The sequence below is a fragment of the Carassius gibelio genome, chromosome A8 (assembly GCF_023724105.1).
Source record: "Carassius gibelio isolate Cgi1373 ecotype wild population from Czech Republic chromosome A8, carGib1.2-hapl.c, whole genome shotgun sequence".
NCBI classification, from domain to species: domain Eukaryota; kingdom Metazoa; phylum Chordata; class Actinopteri; order Cypriniformes; family Cyprinidae; genus Carassius; species Carassius gibelio.
In genome coordinates this window covers 22,070,121-22,087,932 of record NC_068378.1, presented here as the reverse complement: position 1 = coordinate 22,087,932, position 17,812 = coordinate 22,070,121, and the positions used below count along the sequence as shown (strand labels likewise).

The window sequence follows — 17,812 nt, the reverse complement described above, 5'->3', positions numbered from 1 at the left end:
TATTCTCCGCGACGCGCGTTCCGAATCGCCGAGCATGCGCACACTGAATATAGAGCTTCACGTCACTATTGTGCGCCAGTGCTGAATATGGCGAGCAGAAAGAGGAACGCTCTTCTCTCTTCACTAGCGGCTTATGGAGATGATTCAGAGCAGGATTCAGATCCAGACACAGATGATCAAGGTATAAACTCTTATTAGTGTTAGGAAACGCATATGAATACCAAGAGTTTGTAATACTGACGGCTTTGTTGTCAGTGTAGGGGTAACGTTAAAGTTAACGTGCGCGAATGACAGCGAAGGACAAAATAGTAATGTTAAATCGGTTTGTTCCACATTTTATTTGCTTAATGGTACGGTTTTTAAAAAAAATATCTTTTTCTGCTCCTTTATGTAACTTTGCTTGTAAGCTTAATTGATACGACAGTTAGCCTTACGAAAGATCTCATGTTAATGTATTATGGATTTGCAGTAGTAACAATAACTAGTAACTATAGTATAAATTATTGTAATTGTGTAAAATCTGTGATATTTTGAATCAAATTAATTCGTAACTGTTTAAAATAGGATTTGCCATAGTACTTCACACTTTCACTGTTGTGTTACTTATTTCAGCTATTCAGCCTGTCTCATTTTGATCTATTTCATATAGTATAATTGTGTTTTAGCGTTTGATTTTAAGATTTTTGAAACTTTAGCATGGTAACTAATATGGTATTATGTCGAATCTCTTCTTGATATCATCAGGAAGGGAAGTCATTAACAGGAAAGTCTTTTAAACTTCTAAACATAGCCTCAGTGGAATTGAAAAAAGCTTTTTGTGTGTGCTTGTCTGTCAGATTCTCATGGTGGATTGGTGTCAGCTAGCTACGGAGAGGATGACGTGAGTCGTGTGGAGGAAGCAGATGAGAAGCCCTCGGAGAATGAGGACAGTGATGATGACAGCACTAGAAATTCGGTCAGTCTTAAACACAGCTTTCAGTTTAGGGCTTTTCTAGATGTGTCAGACCATTACATCACATGGAATTTAATTCACAAATTTACATTTTTAATGGACCTTCCACTAATTAGAGGAGGTCAGAGCCAGTTGTAATAAAAGGGTGAAATGCTACAATTCTGCAAACATAAAAACAGGCAAATTATAAGAAAAAAGTGTGATCATATCACTTGATTTTAAATATTGATTGTCCATTTTTTTTATTGTCATTAGTAGAAAAAATAAATAAACGTTATTTAAATTGTTTCAGATAATTACAAAATATGCACATTTTAATCTGTTTTAAATGAACATTATTCTTTACAGCTAATAGCATTAGTGCCATATAAACATTACAAACTATTCTGTAATGTGACAACACTCTGACATATTATATTAAATGCTGTGATCTAGTACAGATGCATCTCAATAAATTTGAATGTCATGGAAAAGTTAATGTATTTCAGTAATTCAACTCAAATTTTGAAACTCGTGTATAAAATAAATTCAGTGCACACAGACTGAAGTAGTTTAAGTCTTTGGTTCTTTTAATTGTGATGATTTTGGCTCACATTTAACAAAAACCCACCAATTCACTATCTCAACAAATTAGAATTTGGTGACATGCTAATCAACTCAAAACACCTGCAAAGTTTTCCTGAACCTTCAAAATGGTCTCTCAGTTTGGTTCACTAGGCTGCGCAATCATGGGGAAGACTGCTGATCTGACAGTTGCCAAGGGTAAGTCACAAACATTCATTGCCAAAAAAGCTGGCTGTTCACAGAGTGCTGTATCCAAGCATGTTAACAGAAAGTTGAGTGGTAGGAAAAGTGTGGAAGAAAAACAGATGCACAATCAACCGAGAGAACCGCAGCCTTATGAGGATTGTCAAGCAAAATTGATTCAAGAATTTGAGTAAATATCACAAGGAATGGGCTGAGGCTGGGGTCAAGGCATACAGACGTGTCAAAGAATTTGCTGAACTACAGACAATATCAAAGGGGTCTTACTGGGCTTAGGAGAAAAAGGACTGGACTGTTGCCCAATGGTCCAAACAATGTCCTCTTTTTAGATGAGAGCAAGTTTTGTATTTCATTTGTAAACCAAGGTCCTAGAGTCTGGAGGAAGGGCGGAGAAGCTCATAGCCCAAGTTGTTTGAAGTCTAGTGTTAAGTTTCCACAGTCTGTGATGATTTGGGGTGCAATGTCATCTGCTGGTGTTGGTCCATTGTGTTTTTTGAAAACCAAAGTCACTACACCCGTTTACCATGAAATTTTGGAGCACTTCATGCTTCCTTCTACTGACCAGCTTTTTGAAGATGCTAATTGAATTTTCCATCAGGATTTGGCACCTGCCCACACTGCCAAAAGCACCAAAAGTTGATTAAATGACCATGGTGTTAGTGTGCTTGACTGACCAGCAAACTCACCAGACCTGAACCTAATCAAGAATTTATGGGGTATTGTCAAGAGAAAATTTAGAAATAAGAGACCAAAAAATGCAGATGAGCTGAAGGCCACTGTCAAAGAAACCTGAGCTTCCAGACCACCTCAGCAGTGCCACAAACTGATCACCTCCATGCCAAGCCGAATTGAGGCAGTCATTAAAGCAAAAGGAGCCCCTACCAAGTATTGAGTACATGTACAGTAAATGAACATACTTTCCAGAAAGCCAACAATTCACTAAAAATAATTTTTTATCGGTCTTATGAAGTACTCTAATTTGTTGAGAGAGTGAATTGTTGGGTTTTTCTGAGCTAAAATCATCACAATTAAAAGAACCAAAGACTTAAACTATTTCAGTCAGTGTGCATTGAATTTATTTAATACACGACTTTCTAATTTTTTTAGATGCACTTGTAATTCTGATTATTTGTCATTTGTAAGTACTTTCAGTACAGATGTTCCTTATATCAAAATATTGCAGGTTCCTTTGTTTGTCCCTCTTTTTTCATTTCAACTCTGATTATTTGATTGATGCTATTTCCCACTGTCTGTGGGACCATTATATGACATCAGCTGCAATTAAATAAATCAGAAAAAATGTCACAGTCAACTGAATCTCCAGTTATTCTCAGAGCACTATGGTTGAAACTTTGTATACCTGATGGGGGAGTTTTTTTATGTTTTTGGCTGTGTTGACCCTGTTCATTTTTATTTTCATAGGAAGAAGAGGAGTCAGACTCGGAGCGGACCCAAGATGATGTGAAGGTATTTGACCCCACCTAAATTCCCTTCCTGACTGCTCTGGGGGTGAAATGCTATTTCATGCATACTGAGTTTTTTACACTGTTAAAGAGTTGGATTCCCATGCTAAACATGGACAAAGTTTCAAAAATTAAGTTGTATGTTTAAAGGAGTATTTCTGTTCCAAAAATACTCCTTCCGGTTTGTCACAAGTTTCGGAAAGTTTTTTTCGAGTATGGCTCTGTGTGACGTTAGATGGAGCGGAATTTCCTTATATGGGTCCTGAGGGCACGTCTGCCGGAAGAGCGCGCGCTCCCGTACAGCGAGGCTGAGCAGCACAGACATTTCACTGATCAAAGCGATTCACTGATCAGAGCGAGAGCGTCGCGAAAAGTCACAAAAGAAGTGTGTTTTTGGTTGCCAGGGCAAGACAACCCTGCACAGATTACCAAAAAAAAAAAACAGCATTAAGGGACCAGTGGATGGAGTTTATTTTTACAGAGCATCAACGGAGTTGTGCAAGTGTTTTTGTTTGTTCCCTGCATTTCGAAGATGCTTGTTTTACAAACAAGGCCCAGTTTGACGCCGGGTTTGCACATTGTTTATTTCTTAAGGATAATGCAGTCCCAACGAAAAAGGGTCACGATCGTGTGTTGGAACCACATGCGGTGAGTAAAACTGCTTCAAATATCTCTGTGTTGTTAACTTAGCTATCGGCGCGTAAGCACATCAAGTAAACAACATGCGATGTTGTCATCAAACTGCACTTTCCACATGTACAGCTTAAAAAAAATAAAAAAAAATAATTAAAAAAAGACGACAAAGTGGAACTTAGTCATTTTCCAAAACCGCTAAGCAAATATATACAGTTTCAGTACATATCACATAGAGACGTTGTTGCTGATGCTGCTCTTGTTAAATTTCAGCCTCTGGATCTGATTCTGGATCATAAATATACGCTGAATCTGACTGTTAGCCATGGTTTGTTTTGGTTGGTTTTGTCCTCGCGGTGTCACAGCTTCCAAACACTCTCAACGCAAAAGCCTTCTGGCGCTCGTGATTCTTTAGCTCCGCCCACACGTCACGCCTCCAGCCACTCGTGTTTTTCCGGGAAAAAATGGTACAGTCTATCTTTCTCTTATGAATATAATAAAACTAAAGACTTTTTGGAGTTATGAAGGATGCAGTACTACTCTATAGGTACTCAAGATTAACAGGATATTGAGTGAAAACGAGCATTTCACCCCCCTTTTAATGTTTTCATGCATTTTTATTGAACACTGGGTTTATGCACAGTTACTTTGGTTACACATTCTTTTCAAATTTACAAAGTGTTCAAAAGTTTGGAGACAACAATGTTTTCGATGTTTTTAACATGTATTTGACTACAGTCAAAACCGTAATAATATGAAAAAGTATTACAGTTTAAAATTGTTTTCTATTTTTAATATATTTTAAAATGTAATTTATTCTCATGTTGGCAAAACTGAAACATTTCTTATTCTGATCTGACCTGCTTAGTATTTTGGGGAATCTGTGAAACATTTTATTCCCAGGTCCTTTGACAAATAGAAAGATCAAAAGAGCAACATTTATTTGAAATAGAATATTTTGTAACAGTGCAAAGGTATGTCACGTTCAATCAGTGTTATACATCTTTGCTTAATAAAAAAAGTCTTACTGACTCCAAAGTTTTGAATGGTAGTGTATATGGTATTTGCATGGCACTATCACAATAGTGTCCAGAAACACATTTATGTTGTTATTTTATGTTTAAAGTTATAAGTGCAAGAATCTAGATTCAGTTTCCTTTTAAAAGGATTTCAAATGTTCAAAGCATTTCAGTGGCAAGTTATTTCATGCACTGACATTAGTTTTTTTTTTAATAGAAGCTTGCGATGTTGCATATATTTAGAGCCACACCCCAAAGACAGAACCCTTTCCGTCTTGCTTGCTAAATAAGAGCATCAAAAAAATGTTTTGTAATGTATTAAATTGATTGCTTAATAATTACTTTTACAAATGTAAGAGTTATGGTGCTTTTTATTTTGATGTGGGTTGAGTTCATTTTTGTCCTTTTAGACTGTTGTTCACCCAAAAACTACAATTCCCATTTATTCACTCTCTTGTAGTTTAAAAACCATATGGTGTTTTGATTTTTATTGGAAACTTAAAAGGGGAATTTTGAACAATCTTTATGTACCTATTGCATAAAAATAATAGCATATGGGTTTGTTTTGGAATGGCATAAAAGTAATTAAATCTTCACTCACGTAAGTGTCTTATGACTGTATGATTCAGACATTTGTTTTGTTTTTGCTGTTGATAAATTGCATGCAGGGGCATGAAAATGAAATGGCAAGAGTAGTATAGCCACAGGGATATGATATTTATCACGACATGGAAAAGCAGAATGGCGGTGTAGTTTGTTTATTTTATTTTTTTTTGCCTAGTTTTATTATTCAGTGGCTTCGCACTTTGGGTCTGATTTCATTACTTTCGGGTTTTTAAGCCTTCCAGGAGAGATATTTTGTTTTAAAAGTTACAGCACATGATTAAACCTTTTATTTCTGAATCGCGAGCAGTGTTTAACGATCTGCACATAACTGCATAAAAGAATACTCTTAACACAATATTTAATTGAAAAAAAAATGTGATGATTAAAAAAAAATGGTCAAGTTTATCCCTTGGCTCTGCTGTTGTTGGACTTGGAGTTGACACAAGGGGGAACTAACATTTTGTTAAATGAACAAATATGTATTGTTATTAGCTGAAATGTCAAAATTGCTAGAACTGATTAATATTTGGCTATATATATATATATATACATATATATATACACACACACACACAATATAGGACATGTGAAGTAAAATGTGTCACTGATTTTCAGTTATGCATGTTTTTCTTTTTCTTCTTTTGTAGGATGTCACAGAAGTGGAAGTTAAAGACCCTAATGAGCTTGTTGGTAAGTATAAAATGAATCAATCGTACTTTCATCTTCAAATAAAAATGTTTCAAAACTTGGCTTGAATGTGGTAGATTGCACCATATCATGCCTTCTTGAAAAGAGCACTGTATGTTTTTCTGCTCCTGCCAACCTGGTGTGATTGCTTTGTCAGAATCTGTGTATATGGTATTATTACTTCAGCCTGATATAGAGGAGGAGTACAGTCTTCATAAAACTTTATAATATGCAACATTATAAACAACAAAATGCATTTCACTTTCCCTCTCTTTCACAACACTTTCCCTTTGTGGTTATATTATTTATAATGCCACATATCTTTCTGATGCAGTCAGAGACTGAATTTACGGTTGTAGGGAGTTACAGTAAACAAGTCACTTGGGCAAGTAACTGAACGTTCCACTTTGTCTTGTTTTTCCTTCTCATTAAAATTTGAAAATATCCGAATAGACCATAAGACAAGAAGGTCTTATCAGAGAATCAAAGTTTTCTTTGTGGTTGGGAGACAGAAGCTCTTTAGATTTGTCCCTAGTTTTCCCTCCTTCCGTTTCTTGGAGTCCTGCTTTCTTGGAGTGTGTGATTTGTGCCACTTGTTTGGGAGGACACTGAACTCTGAAGATGCCAGAGAAATGAGTCACTTAAAGTCAATGCTTAATTACTTTGATGGAGAGGAAATGACAAAAAACCAACCCATGGGGAGAGATGTTCTGTTCTAAGATCAGCTAAGATCCACACTGTAAATGAGGTCAGGGATAAGAAATCTGGCTCGAGAGCAGCAGCAGGGTTTTTAGAGGCTTTATAGAAGACCCCCATCTTGCCAACATTCCTGCACACCCTTGCTGCCTGCTGCTTCCACATTTACTCTAATCACACTGTAATTATTAGAACAAGGTTGAATGCTTTATAAAACACGTTTTTCAGACCAACTACACAAAGCTGAATCCATGAGAGCCTCAAATATAATCCCACACTCCAAGTCACACTCCTGACAGCTTTATACTTAAGTTTTTATATTTTCTAAGTTGTGTTAGTCTTTGATGTTTTGGCTTTGTTGCTAGGGTGTTCTTGGTGGTTTCTAAGTGGTCGCTTGCAGTCAGAAGAGACCACATGTCTATGTCACTGTGGAAATATTTTTCCGTAATGCCGCCTAAATGTTAACTTTAGCCCCTTTCACAGTGCACGTCGGACCCGGCAAATTGCCGGAACATTGCCGGGTCGCCTTCTGTGTGAAAGCAAACACGTCCCGGCATTGATTCCTGCATTGAACCCGGGTCGGGGACCTAGTAACATTGCCAGGTTCGACCCGGGGCGAGCCTGTGTGAACAAAAGCCCGATCCAATGCCGGGTTGAAGTGATGACGCGTGTTATCGTGTGACTCTTTTACCGGCGGTTTTGAAGGAAGATTAACGTTCACAAACTGAAAAATATGTGCAAACTGTAACTGACGCCGAAATCGTTCGCTTGCTTCAGTGAAAGTATAACGTGCCTAACGTTTTGGACTCGTACATTACACGTCACACCCTGATGTCACGTGTCGTTACGGGATCTTTACGGGTTGTGTGTGAAAGCACGCACATATCCCGGGTAATCACTGGCAGTGTGAAAGTGCAAAATCTAGCGACCCAGGAAAAATTGCCGGAACACTTTACCCCTGAATTTTCCGGAATGGCAGTGTGAAAGGGGCTATAAAAAAAGGCGTGGTTTCAGTAACTGCAGTTATTATTGAAGCAGTCATGTCAGGGAGATGCTATGTGTATCTAGGCGAAAGCAAACGCACTATTTGGCCTTCCTAAAACAGATGCATTTAGGAATCTTGTAAGATTACTTAAAACAGAACGCGTTTTATGGACAAAAGTTTCATGAAACTAGGAGAGGAGGTCATTCTGACTTTGCTACGACAATCTGCCGCTTCTGAAACAGCTACTGTTAAGTATGTTTTGTATGTTTATGTTCAAATGCAGAGTTTTGCGTATCGCGTTTGTGTGTTTGTGCGCGTGTATTCGCTGTCTGTGAGAGAGAGAGAGACAATCACATGGTGGAGTCAGCTGTATTAACGGTCCGTGGCTTGTGTACTGCAAACACATACAAGCTCCATCATAGGCTTTAAATGCACACTTTTGGTTCAGTCGGACTGAATTCATTACGATTGATGAATCTACATAAAGTGATCGGATTGATGTGCACGTTTATGTCACAAGCTTCAAATTGGAATAGATTTTTTAGACATGTGCACACTGCTTAAATAGTGAAAAGTGAAAGTGACATATAGAGTTTCTCACTGTTTACACATAATAATTCCTCCCCGTATTCTTTATTCAAAAGGAAGAGCTGCTCATTCCGTGAGAGTCATATGTCATTACGTTATTTCTGCATTATTGCAAATGCACAGTTCTTTCAGTTTCTTGGTTCAATCCGATCGAGTGTTTACATGCACTCTGTCGTTTTAGAAGAGGAATAAACCACCCCCTTCAGTCGGATCAAAATTTCATTCCGATCGAGCTTAATCGGTCAGTTTAAGGTGTTTATATGAACATTTTTCAATCCAACTGAGCCGTCAATCCGATTACAAATAGATTATTTGGGTGCATGTAAATTAGCCACTGTGTCTGTCATGCGACTCTGTACCCCTTTTGGGCTTGAACTGATGGTAAAACTAAGGACATATTCTGTTACACCAAATACACAAAATAATGATCTTTAAAAAAGCATCATATGACTCCTTTTATTTTTATTTTCATTGTCATTTCCCTCAGTAAAGCCTTTAAATACACAGTCTTATTATTCTCAAATTTTTCAATACTCTAAACAGTGTCTGAAACTTTGCATTACAAGTAGGGTTGTGCGATTTAATCAAAATTGTTATAAGATCACGATTTGAGCATGCGTGTTTTCTAAATCACTTCATAGCAAGCCCCGACCTCCCACAGTATGCTATCCGAAACCAATCAGAATGCAGCATGCCTAAATGGAGTGCGAGGACAGTACCGACTGGACATATACCTACATAACTTACAGATTCTCACACACTGTCTGGTGGGTATTTTTTCCCAGCCCATGTTAACAGATTAGAGCGTTCACACACTGCACATGGTAAAAGATGTGAACAGAGAAGGTTAGAAATAGAAAGGTGTGAAAATAATTAATATATAGTGCGTGAGCATAGAGAGAGTTGAGTTTGAGCAAGAGGAGAGACGCGTTTTAAGTGCCCGCACTCTCTCCGGGCGAGTTTTATAACTTCAACTTTTTATACTTAGTCTAAAATTTTGAACCATAACTACAGTACAGGACAGCAGTTTTGCCACAGGGTTGTTCTCAAATGTACAGTTTATGTAAGGCAGCTCTGGCTGAAAAATAGTTTGACCTTTCCGAAGTAACTCTGCAAGTTTCCATTTGTCTTTGCAAGTTTATGTGTGTGTGTGGGTGTGTGGTGTGTGTGTGTGTGTGTCTGGGCATTGCTTAGGGAACAGTGCCACATCTAGAAGGCCCCACCCAGAACCTTCCTTGCCTTGTTTCAACAAACGGAGGCATGTTTTGGGCCACAGTCACTGCCTCAGACATGCCCAGGTGTGAGAGAGGCGGAGAGAAGAGAATTCAGCAGTGGCCTGTTTTAACCAGTATAATTTGAATAGTGTTCACTGCTGCGTGTGTACGCAACCACAAATACCATTTCTTGGCAATTTTCTCCAGCGATGTCTGACAAAGACTGCTGATAGATGCTTCTAGTTTAAGGGGGGGAAATCGTTTCTGCAAATTCTTACCAAATTGAAGTAGCAGTTCAGTGTCATTTAAAAAAATAAAAATGAAAAATGAAATGTAGCTTGAGGTTAAAGTTGCATAAAGAATCCAGAATGTTTATGTTTGGAAATTTCATACAACTGATGGGAGAAGTATTTTCTTTAGGCATGGTTAATTTATGTGTTTTTTTATTTATTTAAATACATATATGTTGAAATGTATCGTGGACTAGTGGTTAGAGAGTATGTTTCCTAACCCTAAGGTTGTGGGTTTGAGTCTCGGGCCGGCAATACCACGACTTAGATGCCCTTGAACAAGGCACTGAACCCCCAACTGCTCCCCGGCACCGCAGCATAAATGGCTGCCCACTGCTCCGGGTGTGTGTTCACTGCTGTTTGTGTGCACTTTTGATGGGTTAAATGCAGAGCATGAATTCTGAGTATGGGTCACCATACTTGGCTGTATGTCACTTCCACTTCCACTTACATTTCTAATCATGTGCTATTTGTGATAAAGAAAATATACAAATCTAGTTTGTTTTATGTATGACTTACTGTCATTACTCTATTGCAACATTTTGTACAGTATAGATGTATTTGCTGTCTTTGAGTATTTTTTCTTTTTCACAGCACAGTTTTCAGAGAAGGTTCGGAATATGTCTCCTGATGAGATCAAAATTCCTCCTGAACCTCCTGGGCGTTGTTCCAGTCATCTGCAGGTGAGATGGTTTGCTATATCCTGTTTGAGATGTTCCTAACTTCCTGCCATGGGCACCAATGAGAGAAATCTTGACTGCACTTGTTCACTTTGCTTGTTTTTTGATAGATGCTAGTCTGAGCTATCAAATAGCTTGACTACTGATCATTCACAGACTTATGCATATTGCCAATGACAAGAGTGGGCCAAAATCAGTTCTAATCTGATCAGTTGACTGCTGTGCAATTTCCAGGAGTCACATTTTTACCAAGCTGTGTTAAAGACTGCTGCAGTGAACCCATGTTCAGGTCATTTTTGATCCTTTAAAGATAACTTTTTTTTTTTGGCATTTGCACTGCACTGTGAACTGACATGAACAACCATAAACAAAAGTATTTTAAATAACAAAGCTAAATAAATACTGCATAAAATATTGCCCATTGTTATTTTTGGAGATAGTATATTGAGCTTAAATCAAGTATTTAAATGAAGTCGTCATCAGTCTAAGCACGGTTACTTTAATTTGTATAAATACTTTTGTGAATCCGATGCTAAAATAATATAGATTGTGCCATTTATTTATTTTTTGGCCATATATCAGCGAAAAACATTCTCTCAGCTGCGTTGTTTTGATTGGACTGCTCCTTGTCAAACCATGTTGATACCAAGATCATATTCGAACACATTTCATTAGAATTTAGTTTGTTTTATTGCAGTAATGTGTGTGTATATATTTTGTTAAAATTCTAATTGTCATACTGCTTCCTGCTGTAGCTCTCTCTCTCATGAGCTATCAGGACAGGTGAACATAGGTGGGGTTTTCACACTACAGTACAACCTTGTTTTGATAGATGGGCTGTGCTTTTCCATGTCTTGATGAATATCATGTCCCTGTGGCTGTGCTTTTTTTCGCTGTTCAGACATGATCCTCATTCCCTTATACATCTGAATTTGTCTTCCTGTGAACTTACTAGTAGTAAATTCTCTAAGATTTAACAAACATTAGTCTCTTAACTGTCAACAAACAACTTTTCGATTTATTTGACGACTTTGAATGTTATGGAATACTGATTGAGGAGCTGAAAATGGCACATCTCCAAGTGATCTTTGGAGACTGGTTGTCAAAAATCGCCCTCTAGTTCTAAAAGCTCACACTGAAACAAAGACTTTATTCATTCTTGGTGTCTCGCAGCACTTGGAGCAAAGAGGCATTTTTTTTGTCTTGTTTTGTACAGCACTTCTTTCATTTAAAATGAACTCAAATAGGCTTAAAATGGAGTTTGTTTATTTAGCAATATCACACATGCACTTAATATCAGTAATGATAGGGGAAAATAATGACTCCCTTTTCTGTTTGTAGGAAAAGATCTTTAAACTTTACGAGAGGAAGCTTCATGGAGATTTTGATACAAACAGCCATATTCAAAAGAAGAAAGAGTTTCGCAACCCCAGGTCTGGAGATAACAAGTGTTTATGATCCACTGTGCACTAGACATAACCGGAAGTAAATTACCTATTGATATTGTTTTATTTGTTTGCAACCTAATCATGTGTTTGTGTTTATAGTATTTATGAGAAGCTTATCCAGTTCTGTGGTATTGACGAACTTGGAACCAATTACCCAAAAGTAAGTGTAATGCTTAGTTGTTAATACCACATAAATACCATACATTGTATTCATGTCTGTTGCAAAATGTATTTGTTTACTTCTTCACAGGACATGTTTGATCCTCATGGCTGGTCAGAGGATTCATATTATGAGGCACTAGGTAAATTTAGCTTTAAATTCGGTTTGACATTTCATATGGATTGCATTGACTACATCTGTTAACCATTTGTGTGCTGTTCTCTCCACAGCCAAAGCTCAGAAAGTGGAGATGGACAAGCTGGAAAAAGCTAAAAAGGAAAAGACCAAGGTTAGAGCCCTGAGGCACTCAAAAATAAATAAATAATAATAATAATATTAAAACATTTGTTTGTACTGTCTGGGCCACAACATCTTTGAGACTTAATATTTGTTCTTACCCATATGTCTGTAGATTGAGTTTGTGACATGCACCAAGAAAGGCAGCACTACTAATGCAGCAGCTATGGCCACAAACACGACTTCCACAGGTACACCAAATGCATAAGTTATATTACTCCTTTATAATAATAGCCTGTTAATACTTTTCATTATTACTGAAACAATATTTTAATGGTTAATATTGATCAGATACTTTAATAGTATATTTAATCTTTCTGTATGTAAATTATTTAGCCTCTTTTTCAAGTAAATAAATATGATGTGTAATTATATTTAATACAATATTAAAGTGGAAAACCAGTTCCATAAAAAAAAAAACAGTACTGGTAAAAAGTATACTGATCAAAAAGTAATTTGGACCAAAATGAGATCTGTTCCATTTCCCACTTTATTTCTTGTTAATTTTTGGAGATTTTTGGGTGGCATAATGTGGTCTTTTATAAAGACCTTAAAGGGGCTATATATTCAAAATGTTTATTTATTCCTTTATTTATTGCCTCATTACTTGTAAGGAAAATTAGACTTTCCCCAGCTTCCTAGGCTGTCAAGAAAGCCTGTGGACTGATTTTTAAGTGAAGGTCTCGGGATTGTTTGCTGGGAAGATCTGTGACTTTTGAGTCACTAAATCACATTCAGTCTCTTGTATGTTTCATGTGCTCCAGTGCCAGCTTGACCAAACAAGTTGCTGGCTGCAGTACTTTTTTACAGTCACTGGTGTCACTAAAAGCAAGGGTTTCTGAATTCTACATATAGCCCCTTTAATTGTAAAAACACCATAGGCAACAGCCTTCACTTTACTAATGTCTGTTTATAGTATAGTAAGTCTGAGTTTGATGACCTAGCAGATGCTCAGAAGAGGAAGAGCAAATGGGACTCAGCTGTGCCAGTGACCCTGGCACAACCCGCCCTCCTCACCACCACTGCCACCCTCCCTGGAGTCGTCTCTGTGACCACAACAGCCAGCGGCACCAAGACCACAGTCATCTCTGCAGTGGGAACCATTCTCAAAAAAGCTAAGCAATAACATGAAAAAAGGCAGGGTTATTTCACTTCAGATTGCCAGATTGATAGTGAATGGCAGTGCTACATGCTTTTTTTATTAGTTGAGCAACAGATGGTTTTAACTGTCTGGCAACTGGAATAGATGGTGTTTATCTCATTTTCAGAAAGTGTAAATTCTGCATATAGTTTTATAATGAAATAATTGTATCATTCATCTCTGTGCTCGGTTTTGACTAGCTGTTTCAAATGCGTTCATCTGTTGGTTGATTCTTTGATTTAAACTTATTGGTTTGTCTTTGCCAGATGTTTTCCATTTTAATTCATAATTTATGTAAAAATGATCCTGCCTGTTGCAGTAAAGTCACCTACCTTTCATGTCAGACATATGAAACTTTTCTGTAAATTACATTTTTCTTTGGGAATGTTTTTTTTTTATTTTTTTAAATCATTCAGTGTTTGATAGATGTCCTGTCTGGTCTTTCTATAGTCTGTTTCCATTTTTATGTTTTGGAAAGGCCATGTACACAGAACACCAATTAATCATCACCAGAGTATTCTTTCAGTATCTTATTACAACTAATTGACTATATTATTGCATTTATTATAAGATACAAAGGGTCTTATATTTTGGTGCAAGTCTATTTTCTGCCATTTCTATCTTTTTATTTTACCAATGCAAGTAGGTATTTTTATGTGTGTATTAAGATGACTCTGGATTCTCTGTTGCTCAGCAGTGTAAAAATAAATGTTTTTTTGTATAAATGCAAATCTATTGAATTGTTTCATTAATCACGCCGTTTTTTTTCTCCTCTCCTCCCCCAAATCTAAAAGCATCTGCCTCTGGGATGAAGTAATTTCAGGTAGTGCGGAGGAGTGTTTTTAGTTCTAAATTTGGAAGATGGTGTGTGTTTTCAAGATGGATCACTGATTTATATTCTCCCAATGCATTTCCATTTTGAGCTCGAGGCATTCAAACTTTTGTTCAAGCTAAGAAATCCTGGGCAATGAGGGTCATTGGTGGCATTTTCCATCATTTATATTTAAAACCATCTGCTGGGAATGTGGTGGTGCAGCCTAGTGGATGGATAGATAGATAGACACAAACTCACCTAAAGGATTATTAGGAACACCTGTTCAATTTATCATTAATGCAATTATCTAATCAACCAATCACATGGCTGTTGCTTCAATGCATTAAGGGGTATGTTCCTGGTCAAGACAATCTCCTGAACTCCAGACTGAATGTCAGAATGGGAAAGGTGATTTAAGCAATTTTGAGCGTGGCATGGTTGTTGGTGCCAGATCTGCTCAGTTACTGGGATTTTCACCCACAACCATTTCTAGGGTTTACAAAGAATGGTGTGAAAAGGGAAAAACATCCAGTATGTGGCAGTCCTGTGTGCGAAAATGCCTTGTTTATGCTAGAGGTCAGAGGAGAATGGGCCGACTAATTCAAGCTGATAGAAGAGCAACTTTGACTGAAATAACCACTCGTTACAACCGAGGTATGCAGCAAAGCATTTGTGAAGCATTGTTTCTGACCATGTCCATCCCTTTATGAACACAATGTACCCATCCTCTGATGGCCACTTTCTGCAGGATAATGCACCATGTCACAAAGCTCGAATCATTTCAAATTGGTTTCTTGAACATGACAATGAGTTCACTGTACTAAAATGGCCCCCACAGTCACCAGATCTCAACCCAATAGAGCATCTTTGGGATGTGGTGGAACGGGAGCTTCGTGCCCTGGATGTGCATCCCACAAATCTCATTTAAATGCAGAGCACAAATTCTGAGTATGGGTCACCATACTTGGCTGAGTGTCATGTCACTTTCACTTTATAGATCTGGGCTTGGTAATAAAAAGGTTGTGGGTTCAAACCTACTACCATTTATGTAGACATTTCTCTAAGTGACAGTTTTTTTTTTTTTTTTGTGTGTGTATATATACACTACCATCCACAGGTCTGGGGTTTGTAGTAGCCTATATTTTTGTTTGGTTTTGAAAGCGTCTACAGCATAAGTGTCTTATGTTTATTTGATCAAAAATACAGAATTATGAAATACTATTATAATTTACAGTACTACTATTATAATAAAATTATTATCAGTTGAAAAGAGTTGTACTGCTTATTTTGTGGAAACTGTTTTTTCAGGATTCTTTGATTAAAAGAATGTTCAAAAGGATAGCCTGTATTTGAAATGGTTACACTGTCTCAAGGTATTAACTGTTACTTTTGATAAGTTTAATGTATCCTTGATGAATACATGTTAAATTATTAGAAAAAAAAACTCTATAATTGACCACGTTACTTCACTTTAATTTATATATAAATGTTTCCTACTTATGCTTTTATCTAATTTCAGTTGATTAGCAGTCATCTTATGGTATGCTTAAGTTTATTTGTTTCAGCGCTTTTGTCATTTCTTCCTGCCCCCCTCTGTCCTACTGGCCTGCCAGATGGTAGTTTTGATCAAATATAAGCCTTTATGGTTAAAACAAATGGTTATGTGTGTGTGTCTGTGTCTGTGTGTGTAATATATATATATATATATATATATATATATATATATATATTACTTTTTTTGTTGTTAAGTCTAGTAGCCTAGAACCTATAAGTTGACCATAAGAACATTTGAACGTTCATAAGCTCTTTAGAGTAGCTCTTCTTATTTGGTAGTTTTTGGACTGCTTTCAAAAGAAATAAATAGGCTACATTCTGAGTGATTCTTTTGTCATGTAATTGATGGATCCGTTCGCCTCACAAAAGAGCTTTTGCCAAAATGTGCGTAATGCAGTACAGGGCGTTAGCAAGTGCTAGGAAAATGTGAATTTAAAAATGCATGTTTTTTAAATCTTTCGTTTCTACGTATGACACATAACGTTGAATCCGATTCGGAACGCGCCAAAGATGCCAACAGATGTTTTCTAGGAGCTCGCAGTTCTGTCACGCGCTGACTGACTGACTGTTTTGTGCGACAGCAGAACTCGTGTGTGAGGTGAGGTGAATTACTTTCAGCAAATCAAACTTGTCTGTAATACTGTAAGTTTTTTTTAAACCGCGCTATACTGTTGGCAGACGTTATGTGCTTAATGGGTGGTCGGATTTGCTAAGAGAAACCTTGAGAGAAATGGTTTTGACCGCTGAAGGGGGGAAATAATATTTGTTTTATTTGTAGAAGTGCTTGTTTGTGTTCTGATGAGTTCACCATCCTGCCAAGAAAGATTACCATGGTAAATTGATATTAGTCACTTGTCTTCAGCAATTGATCCTGAAAGCTTAGAATGATTAAGTCATGCGTTTTTCTTTTAAAGGAAGCAAAATTCCGAGAGAGGACAAACATGTTTTATGAACTGGCATCTAACATAAAATTAAATGCCAAATAAGCAATTAGTTTTAACATTAGTTTTTTTTTTTTTTTTTTTTTTTTTATGTATTTTGTTGAAGGCTATTTATTTTGGTATTAGTGTTTATTACTATAAAATTGATAAATTACAAAATATTTAACAGTAATTTAACAATAAACAGTATTTATTCATGACTCAAATTTTGGTTGCAAAACGTCTTTATGACCTTTTGAGGTTGACACTCAATAATTAAAAAGAAAACAAAATACATTTTCATTAATTTATTCATTTTCTCCAGGCACTATTTTGTACACTGTGAGAGATGATTTTAGCAGGATTGCATCAGTAACAACAACAATAACTGGCAACTTTACCATAGGTGATTGTTTTTGGTTGGAAAGGGAAATCCTGAGAGGGATGTTCTTGACCATAAATTATATTTATTTTGAAAATTGTGTCCAAAATTTTCAGAAGATAGTACACAAAAAATGATATATTTGTTCATTAAATGCACAAACATGTAATATTTGTCACTTATTGCCGATTAATTTGTGCTAATTTGTGCAACCTGTATGAATTCAGTGTTTATAAACAAAAGAAGGTTGAATATGAATTGTTGAATATGAAGGCCAGAAATAATGCTTCATGTACATTAATTTAAAGAAATGATCTAAAAGAAAGCATGTGAGGAAATGCAGTTGGAACTTTTCTGATGTCCAGCAGACAGAAATGGCAATAACAGCAGTTAAGCTTGTTCACAGGTAATTCCTGAGGGACAGCTGTACCACACACTTCCCTTTCTAACGTTACACCAGGCCAGGCTTTTTGAATGTTACTCAGGAAAGCATACACCTTGTTTCTGACTGAGTTCTG

The 17,812-nt window shown here is 36.8% G+C and overlaps 1 protein-coding gene across 3 annotated transcripts; it reads left to right on the top strand.

Moving 5' to 3' along the window:
- Window positions 1-18: 18 nt before the first annotated feature.
- Window positions 19-14,355, top strand: LOC128018894 (SAP30-binding protein-like). Of its 3 annotated transcripts, none has more exons than XM_052604761.1 (11): window positions 19-181; window positions 837-955; window positions 3,140-3,184; window positions 6,086-6,128; window positions 10,493-10,581; window positions 11,920-12,011; window positions 12,126-12,186; window positions 12,277-12,328; window positions 12,417-12,475; window positions 12,599-12,674; window positions 13,431-14,355. In XM_052604761.1, exons 1-11 carry the CDS (start codon window positions 88-90, stop codon window positions 13,607-13,609), a joined length of 909 nt encoding a protein of 302 aa, XP_052460721.1. In that variant the 5' UTR covers window positions 19-87; the 3' UTR covers window positions 13,610-14,355. The 3 variants fall into 3 exon arrangements, with proteins under 3 accessions (XP_052460721.1, XP_052460718.1, XP_052460722.1); XM_052604758.1 differs by having other exon boundaries at window positions 13,428-14,355; XM_052604762.1 differs by having other exon boundaries at window positions 13,400-13,549.
- The last annotated feature ends 3,457 nt before the right edge of the window (window positions 14,356-17,812 follow it).